Source organism: Varroa destructor, unplaced genomic scaffold, assembly GCF_002443255.2.
Source record: "Varroa destructor unplaced genomic scaffold, Vdes_3.0 BEIS01000002.1, whole genome shotgun sequence".
NCBI lineage: Eukaryota > Metazoa > Arthropoda > Arachnida > Mesostigmata > Varroidae > Varroa > Varroa destructor.
In genome coordinates, this window is record NW_019211455.1 from 57,529,389 (window position 1) to 57,543,548 (window position 14,160).

General features: G+C 42.2%; 1 protein-coding gene across 4 annotated transcripts; it reads right to left on the minus strand.

Annotated features, from left to right (window-relative positions):
• Window positions 1–10,220: 10,220 nt before the first annotated feature.
• Window positions 10,221–14,160, minus strand: LOC111244515 (uncharacterized). 4 transcript variants are annotated; one of them, XM_022791731.2, is made up of 8 exons: window positions 14,008–14,160; window positions 13,520–13,738; window positions 13,145–13,338; window positions 12,412–12,571; window positions 12,073–12,264; window positions 11,608–11,741; window positions 10,694–10,784; window positions 10,221–10,439 (listed from the first exon to the last, which is right to left on the minus strand). In XM_022791731.2, exons 2-8 carry the CDS (start codon window positions 13,694–13,696, stop codon window positions 10,296–10,298), a joined length of 1,092 nt encoding a protein of 363 aa, XP_022647466.1. In that variant the 5' UTR covers window positions 13,697–13,738; window positions 14,008–14,160; the 3' UTR covers window positions 10,221–10,295. The 4 variants fall into 4 exon arrangements, with proteins under 4 accessions (XP_022647466.1, XP_022647467.1, XP_022647468.1 ...); XM_022791732.2 differs by having other exon boundaries at window positions 14,073–14,157; XM_022791733.2 differs by having other exon boundaries at window positions 14,031–14,153.

Below are 14,160 nucleotides of genomic sequence, written 5' to 3' on the forward strand. Positions count from 1 at the left end.
TTTACCTATATAAAAGGTGCCGTTAATATGGAAGATATGGCAAAATTCTCTTGAAAGCTTGAGCAGGTTACTTGACAGATATATATATATACGTTATATATATATATGTACATGTTGAATATACATATATGTTACATGTACACACAAATATGCAGCAAGCATAGACGATCTATTACTTTTGTTCAACCCTGTATACGACATAAAATATGATGAGTGAATGACCCATATAGATAATCATATGGAGTTAATTATATTGCGCCTTAGTAGCTATATTCGAAGCGTAATATTGGAAGAACTATATATATATATATATATATATATATATATATATATATAGAAAGATTATACTTAATATTGTATAAATTTAGCGTTATACGTGGTGAACTCCGAATATAAACATTTCCGCATTTTAGACAAAATAAGTGACCCCACCCCGGTTCATTGCTAAATAAGCCTTTCCCCTATTCTATTCTGCTACGTAAGCAGCTACTCTATTCCACTTCAGTAGCGTTTAACGATATGATGGTCTCGCATTCATGTTCGCTTGTTAAGCTGTTAGAAAGGTAAAAACAAAGTTTGTCATGAGCTCAATTCTGGAGGTCGTAACTAACTACTTTTTGTACGGACACTAAAACTCGTACGTTATTGTCGCAACTTTTTTTTTTGTCATCGAGTGTTGAATTTTAAAAAAGTAGTTTCGTTCTCATAGGAACTAGCGTTCATCTTGAAATCGCGAACCAGTACTATGTTTGACGAAACGGATCGCAGCTTCACCAAAAGGGTCATGAACAGCGTAGAAAATGTTTTTCGCTTCTTACCAAGAGCATAGCACTCAACGAGCTTAGGCAAGGCATCTAATTGAGCAAACGACGGATCTCTTTAACCTCAACGATTATGCGATAAGCAGCGGTGGTCTAATCGTATTTGGCGAGTGTCCCTCAAATCAAGTTACCAATTAGGTAGTTATTCCCTTCGCTAGCCGCCCAGTCACCTTCCTTGGGTTCGCGTGTCCTGACTAGTGAAGCAGCAGCAACTAGAATCGACCACCGTTCTTAGCGTTCGTGTTCCGCCAATTCACTAATATATATATATATATATATATATGGTGAATTGGCTGCCTCTTTTCCCTCGTCCTGTCATTTTTCCCATAGCTCACTCGATTCGAACAGAGGAGCCGTTCCTTTGCCTGTAATAACGTTGAATCCCTCCCTCAGCCAGCAGCGTCAGCACTTTTCGACAGCCGCCATCGCCGCCGCCGCTGCATCAGCAACTGCCTTGCCACAGCAAGTAGATCAGGTTATCCTCGAGCCCTAGGGCCCGGCGTGCATCGGCTTCTCGATTGCGCTTAAAAAACGATAAGGAAAAAAAACGAAGAAGCAAAAGGAGCAGCAGACGAAGGGGCAATTCACGATACTTCGTCATCGACACGTCGAATTAGCTAGAGTCGTAGAATCGTCAGTAAGCTTTAACAGCGTCTCAACTGAACACCACCTCGTATCACGGCTGCTCGCGATGTCGGTAAACAATCCTCTTCTCTTCACTGTCGTCCTTCCTTCCTTCTTTCTCTCGAAGATCACCAAATATCTTTTCTTCGTCAGCCGAGGCATCGTTTCTCGGAGCATCGTCGATCGCCAGTCGCTGAATGTTCGTCAGAGTTAGATTTGCTTCTGATGCTACTACTATTGCTGCAGCTGTCCGTGTCGGTTCTGACGCTGTCGAGATATACGAGCATCTTCCGTGCATCCGAATATCGACGACGCTTATGACGTACCCGTCGCTCCTCGTAGCGGCAGCCGATTCCACTGGTTAACCACCGGCAGTGTTTCGTTTCGGTTTGTCGGCAGACAGTTGGATACTGTACAAACAGACGAACTAACCAACCATGAGGGGTAGTCTCTGAGGACTTTATTTCCTGCGTTCTTTCAACAGAACGAAAAATCAAATGCGAAGGGGTCGTAAGGGGGTTAGGGGAACCAGGCGTGCTGGTACGGTTGCAGCTGCTGTAAATGAACGAGGATGAAATACGGAGGCGGGGATAAAGGCCTAAGAGTTAAAGAACGATATCGAATAAAAAATAAGATTTAAATAAAGAGAAAATGAGAAGTTAAAAAGGTGTCGTGAGCAGTCGACCAACCGGGCTACATGAACCTTGCGCTGTTTGCGCCTTCTAGCTAGTCAATATGATTCGGTGGGTGCTGCTCCCATCAAGGGAAAAACGCTGTAAACGCTGTGAGCACAGTCCGATCTCTTTATCGTATTTGTCTATTGCGCGGAACTGCAATGAATTATCATCACCCTTACACGATAATAGCTCTATATATGTATATAACGAAAGGCATTTAATGCGGTCAGACGGCGAGTTATGTTTGAATTTTCCCTTCGATAACGCAGTCGTATACGTTGTTTGTGGCGCCTGTGACGTCCGTGCTGAAAATTTTACTGCTTAGTTTGAGCTACCCTAGTGTCTACAAGAAAACAAAGGAACGACTTCCTTTAGAAAGCGACTCACGAGACTGCAAGCTGGATTAGATTTTTTATTACAAAAGCAATAAAAAAATATTCCGTTTTCGAGCTCAACAGCATCTATAATTACCCTATACATACGAACATGTTTCTAGAATAAAAAGCGGTGTATATTTTTCGAGACATCTATAAAAGCGTTGATACTATTTAGACCACCTATATCTACATCGGTAAACATCAAATGTAGAACATATCAAGGGGGCTCGTTGCGATCTTCTTTTCTCTCGAGGTATAACCAGATTGTCTATGTTGTGAAAAATGGTCTGATCGGTGTACCCAAAAATCGAAAACACCTGAATTGAATTAAAGACACGTCGTAAGTATACAGATCTTAGTAGGAGAACACGTACTTTGACACAGGTCACTTAATATATGTTGTTTTTCCTACACGAAAATGTTTAAAATGCCGTCACTCCAACAACACTCAAGACATATTCTAAATATCAGCAGATTCTAATGTAACTGATCATTATCCGGGTCCTTGATCGAAAATTGTATCGGTGCTGTTTGGGGGTAAAACAGTAAAACATCTGCAGGGTGTTCAGCAAGCCATCTAACCCTATTTCATTAAGCCGCCTTAGAAATGTCCTGTGAAGTGTTTCAATAAACTAAGCTATCATAATATTGCCCGAGGTGTGTTTAGTTTTCAGCACTCGATGGAGACTTCGTAGGCGGCCACAGAGCCAGTCCTATCGAAAAGCTGCGCAACTCTGTGGCTAGATCCTGGGTCTGTTTGTTTGTTAGAAATCAGTATGGCAAGGGTTCCGCTGCCTGGTATTTTATTAGTATTTAGCTATACTCTTTTTTACACACGTAATAATATGGCCCACAGTGAATTAGGCAAATGTCACGAAATACCTTCGTTCAAAGTCGCAGTTATATATATATATATAAAATTTATATCCAGTATATATATATATATATATATATATATATATATATATATATATATATATATACTGGATGATATAAATTTTTCTCTGCTAAAACAACGCAGTTTATGATATCTAGTCAATGTGAATATTAATTATTACGATTGCTTGGCTTTAGTTATAGTGTGTCCTGGGTTATGATGGGCCAATGCTCTACTCGACTGTATATCTTAACTGTGTTACCACTGGCAGAACGGGGGCGTGGTGGGGCTAAAAGGCATTCATGGACATCTGACTTTGCTCGACGCCGGGATTCAAGCTTTTGGGCAAAGACGCGCCCACAAAAAGCTTATGCATAGCACATTGCAGTCGTACGTATTGTGCTAGCTATTTATAGATTTATCTGCCAATCTAACGAGCGAAATCTAATTACATGAGCTGAAGCCATTACGTGAAGAAATACCGATGGCATGCAAAATTTGCTCAAAAATAGAACTAATTTAGATAACTACTATCTATACGAAAGACGATTCCGCCGACTTGACTCATTCATCGAACGTTTCCCACATGTTCGCCACTATGCCTTACGACGGCGCCTGTTATAAATCCTGCCCGCGGCCTACAGTGATCCTGCCCCCACTGCAGGCAATAGTGAGATCAGATAAGCTCGTGCTTTTACCCCGTCGTTGTTGTAGTCATCGTTATTATTGACAATGTTGCATTCTGTAGATGGGTCCAGTCGCGCAAATGCTTCTGTTCGACGCCAAGCTAAAAGGACGGACTGCTGGAAATCGACCATGATGGACAGTGAGAATCATACGAGTGCTACTATTAGTAATAGAAGCATTAAACTGTGGGTTCTTTGCGCATTGGTCGTTTAGCCGAGTGGTCGCCTATACCTGAGCCACTCCCTGTGAGTCGCTCTTCCCAGCGCTGTCCCCAGAGAAAATAAGAAGACGAAAATGAACAGGGAAATGAGAGGAAGAGGCATTTGTTGTACGCAGAGATTGCAGCCATCGCTGCTGCCGTCGATGTCGAAGTGGACTTGTCGGTCCTGGTGCCGGCCGTCGCAATGACGACGTCCAAGAATATCAAAATGATGATGGAGAAGACGAACGAGTCGGAAGATAACAAAATCCAACGAAAAAGAAAAACGCGAATTCAGTAGCGACAGTAGGCTAACAAGAAGCCCGCAGTTACGACGCTTGCGCTAGCAGTGCCCGGGTCCGAAGACGCTTGGTCCATCGATAGATCGATCGGTGCTACTTGCTGACACCGCGATCGCTGTCAGCAGCATGGCATAGTAACAGTAACCACCATTACCGCCGCATCCCTCAACCATTTGCTGCTGTAGCCTGCTTAATGCCTGTCCTCGTCCGTTTTCGTCGAACCGAAAAAACTACACGAAAGAATTGGTGTTGTTGATGCAGGGGGAGCAGAAGCGGGCCAAACATACAGCTTGTTGTAACTCGCAGCGACAGCATCAGCAAAATTAGGCGGAAGTGTTCATTGCAGCAGCAGCAGCAGCAGCGTCACCCCAAACAACCGCAATCGGCGCTACGATCGGCATGCAAAAGCAGAAGTACACAAGCCCCCAGGTTCGTTCGTCGAGTGCCGGCCCCCAGCCGGCAGTAATGCAAAGGGGCGAAAGGGGAGGTGAGTGGAGCAACAGCGTGGAATAGGATGTTATTGGTCGATCAGACGCACGTCTATTATGCAGGGTTGGTTCGGAGGCTATACGGCGGACGATCCGTTATTGTAAATCGGATCATTTTTTGCGATTTGATTTGTTCAAAAGTGTAGATGAATACCAACTGATATAGAGCGGTGGAGGCCGCGCAGGCGAAGCGCCGGAGAGAGAAAAAGATACACGATACCTCCCGCCGTGATCCTGGCGTTGATTTGACGCAGCAGCAGCAGCGGCGGCGGCGGCAGCAGCGACCATGTTAGGTGGTTGAATGGTTGGGGTATGTATTTCTTCTTGTTGTTACTGTTGTTATGGACGACATCGGACGTTTATGGCTGCAGGCGATGTGATGGGCCACCACACGCAGTGATTCTTGTTAGCTAAGAAGCGCAACGAATGGTAGTCGATTACCGGTTCAAATTGCGGTGTTTCATTGACGGCGACTAACTTCCGTTAGCGTACAACAAGCTTTTAAGAAGACCCGCTTTGTGGACTTATAAAATATTGGCTTTAAAGAGAAAGTGTCGGGATAATGCTTTCTCGTTCAACCGTCTGATAAGGTCAACGAGGTGCACTTAAGTGTATACTTTAAAGGTTACTTCTACTACGATTCGCGATATCTGAAAATTGTTATTACGCATAGTCTAAACAAGAATTACTGCCTTTGAGAGACGTTACTATTTTCATCTTGGACCTGATACTTCGTTTTCCGACACAGTAATGTATCCTCTTTGATAGAAAAGTGAACAGATTCTATTTCTACAAAAAGCGGAACCGTAGAATAATCAATATACCAAGAAAGAACGGCCGTACAGAAAACTTCAACAGTATTCGTTGGTCGACTTTTGGCAAGGAGTGCCTCATAGCTTCAGACTTCAGAGCCGTAAGCTATGAAGCACTAAGAGTTGGCTAAGGATTAAAAAGCAAAGAAAAATGGGTTTTCTGAAAAAAAAAACCGACAACATTTAAAGCTCGTCGTCGTAACAGGTTTACATGGAAGGCTCAACGGGTTTTCGAGAGTAGTCGTTCGTATATGAATCGCCCGCTTTGTTTGTTCGGTTCGATCTTCTTAAATTTCGATTAGCAGCAGTAGATCTCCATCCACTTATTAAAATTAGTGTGACTTCAGACCACAAACCGGGCACTGATGAAAGCCGTTTCAACTCATATTGCCCACCATTAACGTTACCTAGACCGGTTTTAATAGGATGTTGACATTATAATATGGTACTAATAGTAAGTGATTCTCCACGTAACTGCGATAAAGTTTTGATTTTTTAGAACCTCACTTAGTAAAAGTAGATTAATCTTTCACGACGAGTAATGTCATTCGAAGCTGTTACATTTGCACAGTATCCCGGATAGCTGCGACGCTTATGACCATTGAAAGTGAACTCGTCGGAAGTAATAGTAAGTATTACTTCTATTCTAAATATATCTATTACTATTGTGACACAATATGTGTTAACGAACGGGATCTCACTCGAAAACCTACAATCGGGCGCTAAGCGGGAAAAACGTTTCCGAAGAACCAGCGAGGAGGCTGCCAGTGTAATATTGCTTTAATAATGAAGAGACAACAAAGAGCTTCATCGTTGTCCGCAAGTGTTAGTTAACGCAGCCGTGACATCTTCCATTATTTTTTTTTTTTTCTATAATCATTTGTTTTAGGTATACCTATTATGTTTGTTTAACACATACATATTGCTAAGCATGATTCCGCTAATTCGTATAAATTTTAACTGTAACAGCGCCAGGCTTCAGGCGCCAGGCTGTTTTTACGTGTTTGATTCCTCTATTCGCCCTTCTGACTGGCTGGCTGGCTGCAAATCTAAGGGGCAACAATTTCGGAGCGTTTGTTAATTGACTATTTCGTAGATGTTATTTTGTCGTTAGTGAAATACAAACAAAACGACCTACTTCTGTTTTAGATTATATTTTCTATAGAGATGGACTCAATGCAAAAGTGTTATTTCTCTGCATTGAAATGGCCGCGGACATTAATCTTTCGAGTATGCGACATAACTGCAACAACACATTAGATTCGAACAACCTGTGTCGTTACCATGTCTTTAATTACTCTAGCCCTCATATTTTCGTATATTTCGACAATGCGCACATGTTATGAAGCCAAACAATAAAGGACGATGATGTCATAGCGCTTGTACTGTTATTGCCTGACGCGCACGCGGATAATAATAAAAGTTTCAAATAAATGATGCTGTTGTAGAAACGCGTTTCGTAATTTATCGGTGGTGATTTGAATCTGCTGTCGGTCCGTTCGTTCAGAGCATACTATATCGTAATGACGACGACGATAAAGACTAACACCGACCCTTTGCGAAGGTCATCTTTGGCCGGCGGCGATACTACACGTCTTCATCCAGGACGGTTTCAGCAAACAACGGGCAACAGCTTTCAGGAGTTCAATGAAATGACCACTGTGATACCTGCATTCGATTAGTGGTTCCAGGATCGACTAACTACGGAGAGTTGCTCCACGACTCTCCTTCAGTGGAAAAAGAATGCTATTTCCTCGGGTAGTGCGTGCCTCATCCGCGTAGCGCTGAGAGCAACGCCGGCATTATATGCAACAAGAAGGCGTGAGGCCACCAGGGGCAATACATTTAGAAACGGAATGTCTTGCTTACCAACGGCGCGGCAACACACGACAACAAGCCACATAGTTTTGCCCCGCTTATTCCATTCTACAAATGGACGCTTCTGGTTTTACGCTTCAAACCGTTGCTAGGTGCTAGATCAGACGGCGGCTGATCAGTTATTTCCAGCACGAAATGAATTATGTCTGCTCCCGGCTTGTAACATACGCCTCACACGTGTCCCTCTGATTCGTAGATAGACACGTTCCAACCGACTGATCACGACACGAAGACTCACTTGTTTGTAATAGCGATGTGGCGTTTTAGAAGTACTTTTAGCCTTCTGCGCGTGTTTCTACAGAGAAAAAAAAAGGGCAGAATTCCCAGCAAACGCTTGATATGGCGGGCGTTGTCAGACACATAAAAGGTGAAAACTCCATTTCATCTTTTGTAGTATGTCCACAGACTTCGAGACAGCTGCGCTATACTCCCTGCCATTATGTCTTACAATTACGCAGTGGTATTCTTGTTAGCACCGCTAATTGCATGTAAAAACATACCTCGCTACAATTCGTGCAGCGGTCGTTGCCGTTTGGGGCATCGGGCATCTTTTCGCATCCAAATATCATACTCGCAGTTTACTTTGTACTTTCACTTCTATCCCTAAGCAACGCTTGGTCATTGGACTAACTGTTGATAATCGCAACTCATTGGACGTATAGAAACGTTCTTCTGTGGGAGCTTTTATTTGCTTAGCGTATCATCAAGAAAGTAAGCGCAAAAGCACTCCCTTGCTGGCAATGCTGAATCTCGTACAAGGGCTTTCATAAAGAGTAGTCGACGTCCGAGCTTCTCATACCACTGCAGTTGTTAGCTATCGGTGCAAGGCGTACACGTATGACGACGAAAAACCCATTAACGGGCAGCGTAAAGTGATAACTATCAACCGTTTCGAGGAGGAAAACATGTTCGTCAGTTGTTTATCGCGTTACATAATAGACAAGAACGGACCCGCAAAGCCTCTCTCAGGTGCGGTTCAATTTAGGAGAAGACGAGCGCTGAGATGGCAGTGGGGGCGGCAACAGAACAGCAGGAATGAGTTCGACGCAACAGCAAAATCAGGTAAATATAACAGTCAATAACAGCGGTGATGACATCAAAAGCTTCGAGCAGAAGTAGGCACTACTCTGAAGCCACTAATAAATTTCGGTTTCGCTAGTGAGAATCAATAAGCTACAGTTGCCACAACTAGCATCCCTTTAATGCAGAAGAAAACCCGAATAAGCAGCAATATCATGGCAACGACAACAACAACAACAACAACAACAACAGAAGCCGAGTTCCAGTTACTTGTACAGTATTTCGAACTGACTACCAGCTTAGTCCTTAAATAAACTTTGAGACGTGCTAAGATAGATTTGCCGTGAAACCCGTCAGCTCAATGAGATTTATGCTCTACAGGTCTGCCATTATGTATACAAACGCATGTTAACCAGTAACGTCGCACAATATGTATAGTACATCTGTTCGATGAATGTGGCTTCGAATATAATACGCATTGTCAAGCTACGAAAGCTCTCGGAAAGCTGGCAAACGATCGGGTAAAGTTAGATAAAACAGTTGATGCTTTGAAGAACTTTCCTGCTGTTCAAATTTTGAATTTTTTTAACATAATCCCGTAGTAAACTTAATTTCATTTTCCCCCTTATGAAGCCTTGCTCAGTTACCATCAACCACTCAGTGCGGCTTAGGCTGACAGTGAAAATCGCCTAAGACATTTTTCCAGTAGAAACACGAAGCCCCACAGGTGAATGTATTTACCATTTCAGCGATATCAATTACTACGAAGTATGTTTAGCTGAAACCGACCTTAAAAATGTCCAAGGCCGTGCCAGTGGAAACTGCTGCACTCTCGGTTCAGACATTGCTGACGTAATGTCAGAAGTACTATACGAAACATCACAGACTGTCTGCCATAAGCTTTTCATTAAATCCGTTTGTGAAACAATCTGCTTCTAAACAGGGTCTAAGAGAGCAAACCCAAAGCCAAAGCCAAAGGCTAGAATTCTCCACCATACACAAACTACCGATGAGGTTAGGCAGCATGAACTGCTCTAAAACAAGCACAAAAAATATTTTGTCCAAACAAATGGTCTTTCTTTCCATGACTGCATTTGCCACCACTAGTATCCTGGTTCTTAACCCCCCAGGTAATAAAGTATGCACTATGAACGAAACGAGCTGTTCGATGGTACTCCATGGGTATTATCCCTTAATAGGTTCCCTACTTGTTGCTTCTTGGAACTAGAGCCGGGACGAAAATTCTTGTGGCTTTTTCATCCTAGTTGCAGGCTAAATAGGACTAATATTCGTGTTCTAATTAGGACTAATTGTTAGGACTAATACAGTTTTCATTATGTTGGTTAAACATGTTTGTACTGCGCATTGACGCCATGAACCCAGTACCTAAAGGGAGAATATGGTCAGCTTACTGAGTACACCCTATTGCTATCACTGTCGATATGAAATCATACGAGCTTTTAAAAACATTTAGACACGCAATATTATTATGAGCATAAATTCGATATGAAACATCGTCACGATAGAATACACTTAACGAGGCCTGCATGTGGCTGGCTCTATGTAGTTTCCCCAGCAAGCCTCGATTAAACGACGATTCTGCCTACAACGAAAATAGTTCGTGAAGTCATCCCGCCAGCCTACGGTGGCCTGGCACATGAGTCGACCGATCTCAACCTACACAGTAGAGTAGTGAGCAACACAACAAAAGGCCAACAATTATTAATTCTCATTCGAAACTTGTTCTACACAATAAATATTTGTTTAATATTGGTGTAGATTATTTAGTAATCAAATAATAATGGTCAAAGGTTCCAAACAAGAATCAAAGCACATTACGATTGCTAGACTACTGTCTATTTTGTAACATTCGATGTCCTTTCTAGCTATAAGCTCGGTTTTAACGGGATTTATCAAACGCGAGCGCTTACCGATATGTCCCCATCAGGTTTGTAGCAGCAGTGCGCCAAACAAAAGGTTTCATGTAGCATTAACCGCTCTTCCGCACAAACGCCCTTTGAGCTAAACCAGTAATCCAGCGACCATCATAAAAATGGTAATCATCGTCAACAACAACAACAACAATAACAAAATTAATGACAAAAAGCCTGTTGTGCAAGACCAGTCAACGTGCAGGGCACAAATCCTTCATCCGATACATGTACTACCCCAAGGTGCGATTACCCAAATTAAATCAAGCTACAAAAATGAATTGATAGTGAACACAAGTAGAATGAAACAATGTAGTCAGCGTGTTTCATTATACAAAATATATTGTTCAAGGTATGAAAAAAAAACAACATACTTAGATTAAAAAATAACATAATATAGTTTTCCTTCTTTCTGAAACTAAAACAATATTTTTTTTCAAAGAAAAATCATGACTACAACACGAAGAGCTGTTAATTTTTCATTATGATTTCGTTAGGATCAAATGCAGCCTTGACCATCCGCAATTAAAGAAAGAAAAAATAGGACGAATAAGCCTGGCATTTTTGTGGGGAGTGATGACACCTGTTCGCTATCGTATGAGCTCTCTAGGTGAGTGAAAGCTTGTCATCAGCCATTTACTGTAGTAATACATGTAGTGTCAAAAAAGTACGTATCACTCAGCCGAAAGCAACCTAAGCTTTTTTTACCAGAGCGCTCCTACTTTGCGACAATAGGCTACAGAGACTACATATATATGGACAGCCTACGGATAATTTTTCATCTACTTCAAAAATAAAAACCTACGGCAAGAAAAACAGAAGTACAAAGGCGCATTGTATTGCACAACAACTGCACCAGTTCGAACTGCTACTTTGAGATTATCTAGCTAACTTGAATAGATTGTGAAACGTACTTGAGATATGTGATGTAAAAAATAACCCGATCAAGCAGTAGTCTTTTGATGGTTTTGTTTCCCCCGTGGACTACGGAGAACTCCTTCGAGTAGGCCCTTGCAATCTCTCTGCTGCAAGGCGACGGCACGGCTTTCTGCCCGCAAAAGGTACCGTTAACGTGGGTCAGTCATGAGAACGCCCAAAACTTTTCGTCATTGCAACTCTTTGAAAAAGATCACTTTGGCTTTAGTTCAAAGCTGGGCGCAAGCCCATGCACATGGCAGAAAACAAACACGTATAATATTGCGATGTGTGGCCCTGTTATGCACTCGAATCAAGTGCTAATTTTATTAACTAGGCCATTTGTCAAATCGATCAGGCAACGCAAAATAGGTGCTAGGTCAGTGGCCGCCCTAGCCGAGCAGAACAGCGTACGCTACTCAATTAGTCATTTATCAGGAGTTGAAAAATCGAGCGAAACGTACCGGTATATTCGCTTGCCTATAGAACACGTCGAGATCCGCCCATAATTCGAGCGTATCGGAATCAAGCTGGTCTTCATAACAATTTGACATGAATCTTTGGGCGACTTCCTTGAAGCATAACCCTGGTGGAACAATATGGCAAACACCGCTGCACACAAGCTCGTAATAATTTTCGCACGGCTCACCGATTACCTGTGTTAGGCATTGCAGATTACCTTCCATCTACTACCAACATTGCCACCATATGTGTACATAATGTTATAACTTTTGCCATGTCAAGGTAGGTTCTATTTTAATCAATGATAGTCTTGCGCTGAACAGATAGTTTGCTGTGCTTACCTGATAGGGCCTCTTGATAAAACGTATGAATCTTTTATATGGTCCGGGAAAATTCTGGCAGAGGTCGCCAGCCTCGACTCGTTTCTGCTCTTCATATTTTCTCCAAGCATGTTCAGGCGTCTCTCCGTAATATGTAGAGTCCAATTTGGCTATCGGTGGTCTGTCATTTAACAAATTACAACAATAGTAGTAAAAGTTGAAAACAGATGTTGAAACTCGTCAATGTTACCTTCCAAGAGAAAAATTCGATCAATACGTTTAATGTTGTACGAGGTTCTATACTTCTTTTAAAAGCGTTCGTACGGGCTAGTTTATGTTTATTGCTATATTCTTCTGGTTAGTTTCGAGGAAACTTTCGATCTCCAATAACATAACAATTTTAGTAAAAGATATTTTAAAAGCCTTATGAACGACTTGTTGACCGCAAAACAAAGGAACTTTGCATCAGAAATTATGGAAAAGCAGACCCAACCGTGTTTATTCCCAGATATAAAGATTATTAGTCGTGTGCCCCTCATGACTTCAATCTGCAGCGCTCTACTAGCATTAGACTTTTAACAAGCCAAAAATTAGATTAGAACAGAAGCACTGATATCTCAGACGATGTAAGGTTGTTTACTGTAACTGTTTGAAAGAAACGTAAACCATTACATGATTACTGCTTATCATCGACGATTACAGTTACTTTTACCGTCTAAAAAATTGGAAGTGTACGCGACAGAACAGCACAAACCTCACCGCGAACATATAGACGGATGAAAGCAGGCCGGTCAGACAAAACAATACAACAACGCCAATGATGACTGTTTCAATAATCGCTACGCGGTAGCGATCTCGCGTCGAGTCTGCGTCCGTATGCTCATTTGCGGCTTCCACGCACCTTTCTTTCGCGCCGGTAGGTTTACCTTTTTTGGACGATGTATAAGACTGCCATAATCCGCAACGGCAGAGATAAGCTTAAATGTGAAAGTTCATTCGAAATTTCTTGTCGTCGCTGAGATCGAAATTGAGATTTAAGTCAGATCTGAGTTGTCAGAACAAAGGAAGGGATTCAGTTTACTATAGATAGAAAAAATGTGTAGACAAATTGATTTTGGCAACAGCTTACGTTACGCTCAGACGGATCGCTATCTGCATTAGCCTGTCGACGCCAGCTTTTCTTTGGCTTTAAATCGTCTTGCTCGTGCTCTCTATGCGTTAGGGTATCGCATTTGGGTATAGGAGTATCCCTTGTAATTATCGAATTGGTGAAACTAAATTTCTCCGACGATAATCTAGAGGACATCCTCCGTAGGGACTGATACCGCGCGAAACAGCAGCTACAAGCCTAAAGGATGCCGGTTCAGTCATGCTTGTAGCCAAAATTCCAGGAAGGATTACTTATTCATGCATAGAACATTTCAGGTAGCAGTTATAAGCTTTCAAGAAAAGATTCATGACTTCTTCTAAGGCACTACTGAGAGTACTACTCAGACTCAAAGGCTGTAGAAAAGTTCACCGATGAGTTGCAATGACAGGTGCGCCTTTAGCTAAATTATCGAAAATCCACGGAAGTTGGCAACAAAGTTCTAATCATAGCCCAAAAGCTTCTATTACCTATAATTGCAAATCAAATTTACTCTAGCACCCTTCAAAACGCGTACGCAAACAGCGAAGTTGACCTTTACGTTCGCTGCACAGGTCGGGCCAACTTTGTCGTCCTAATAGAATGGTGCGGTCGTCGCGGCCTGCGGTCGTCGATAAAGCCGT

What these genes read in the sequence shown, in the direction of transcription:
- LOC111244515 (XM_022791731.2), bottom strand. Translation starts at nt 13,696, where the DNA reads ATGTCCTCTAGATTATCGTCGGAGAAATTTAGTTTCACCAATTCGATA. An exon ending in TTATCAAGAGGCCCTATCAG is followed by an intron (nt 12,265 to 12,411) that starts GTAAGCACAGCA and finishes TGCCTAACACAG; the next exon opens with GTAATCGGTGAGCCGTGCGA. An exon ending in ATAGGCAAGCGAATATACCG is followed by an intron (nt 11,742 to 12,072) that starts GTACGTTTCGCT and finishes TTTTGCGGGCAG; the next exon opens with AAAGCCGTGCCGTCGCCTTG.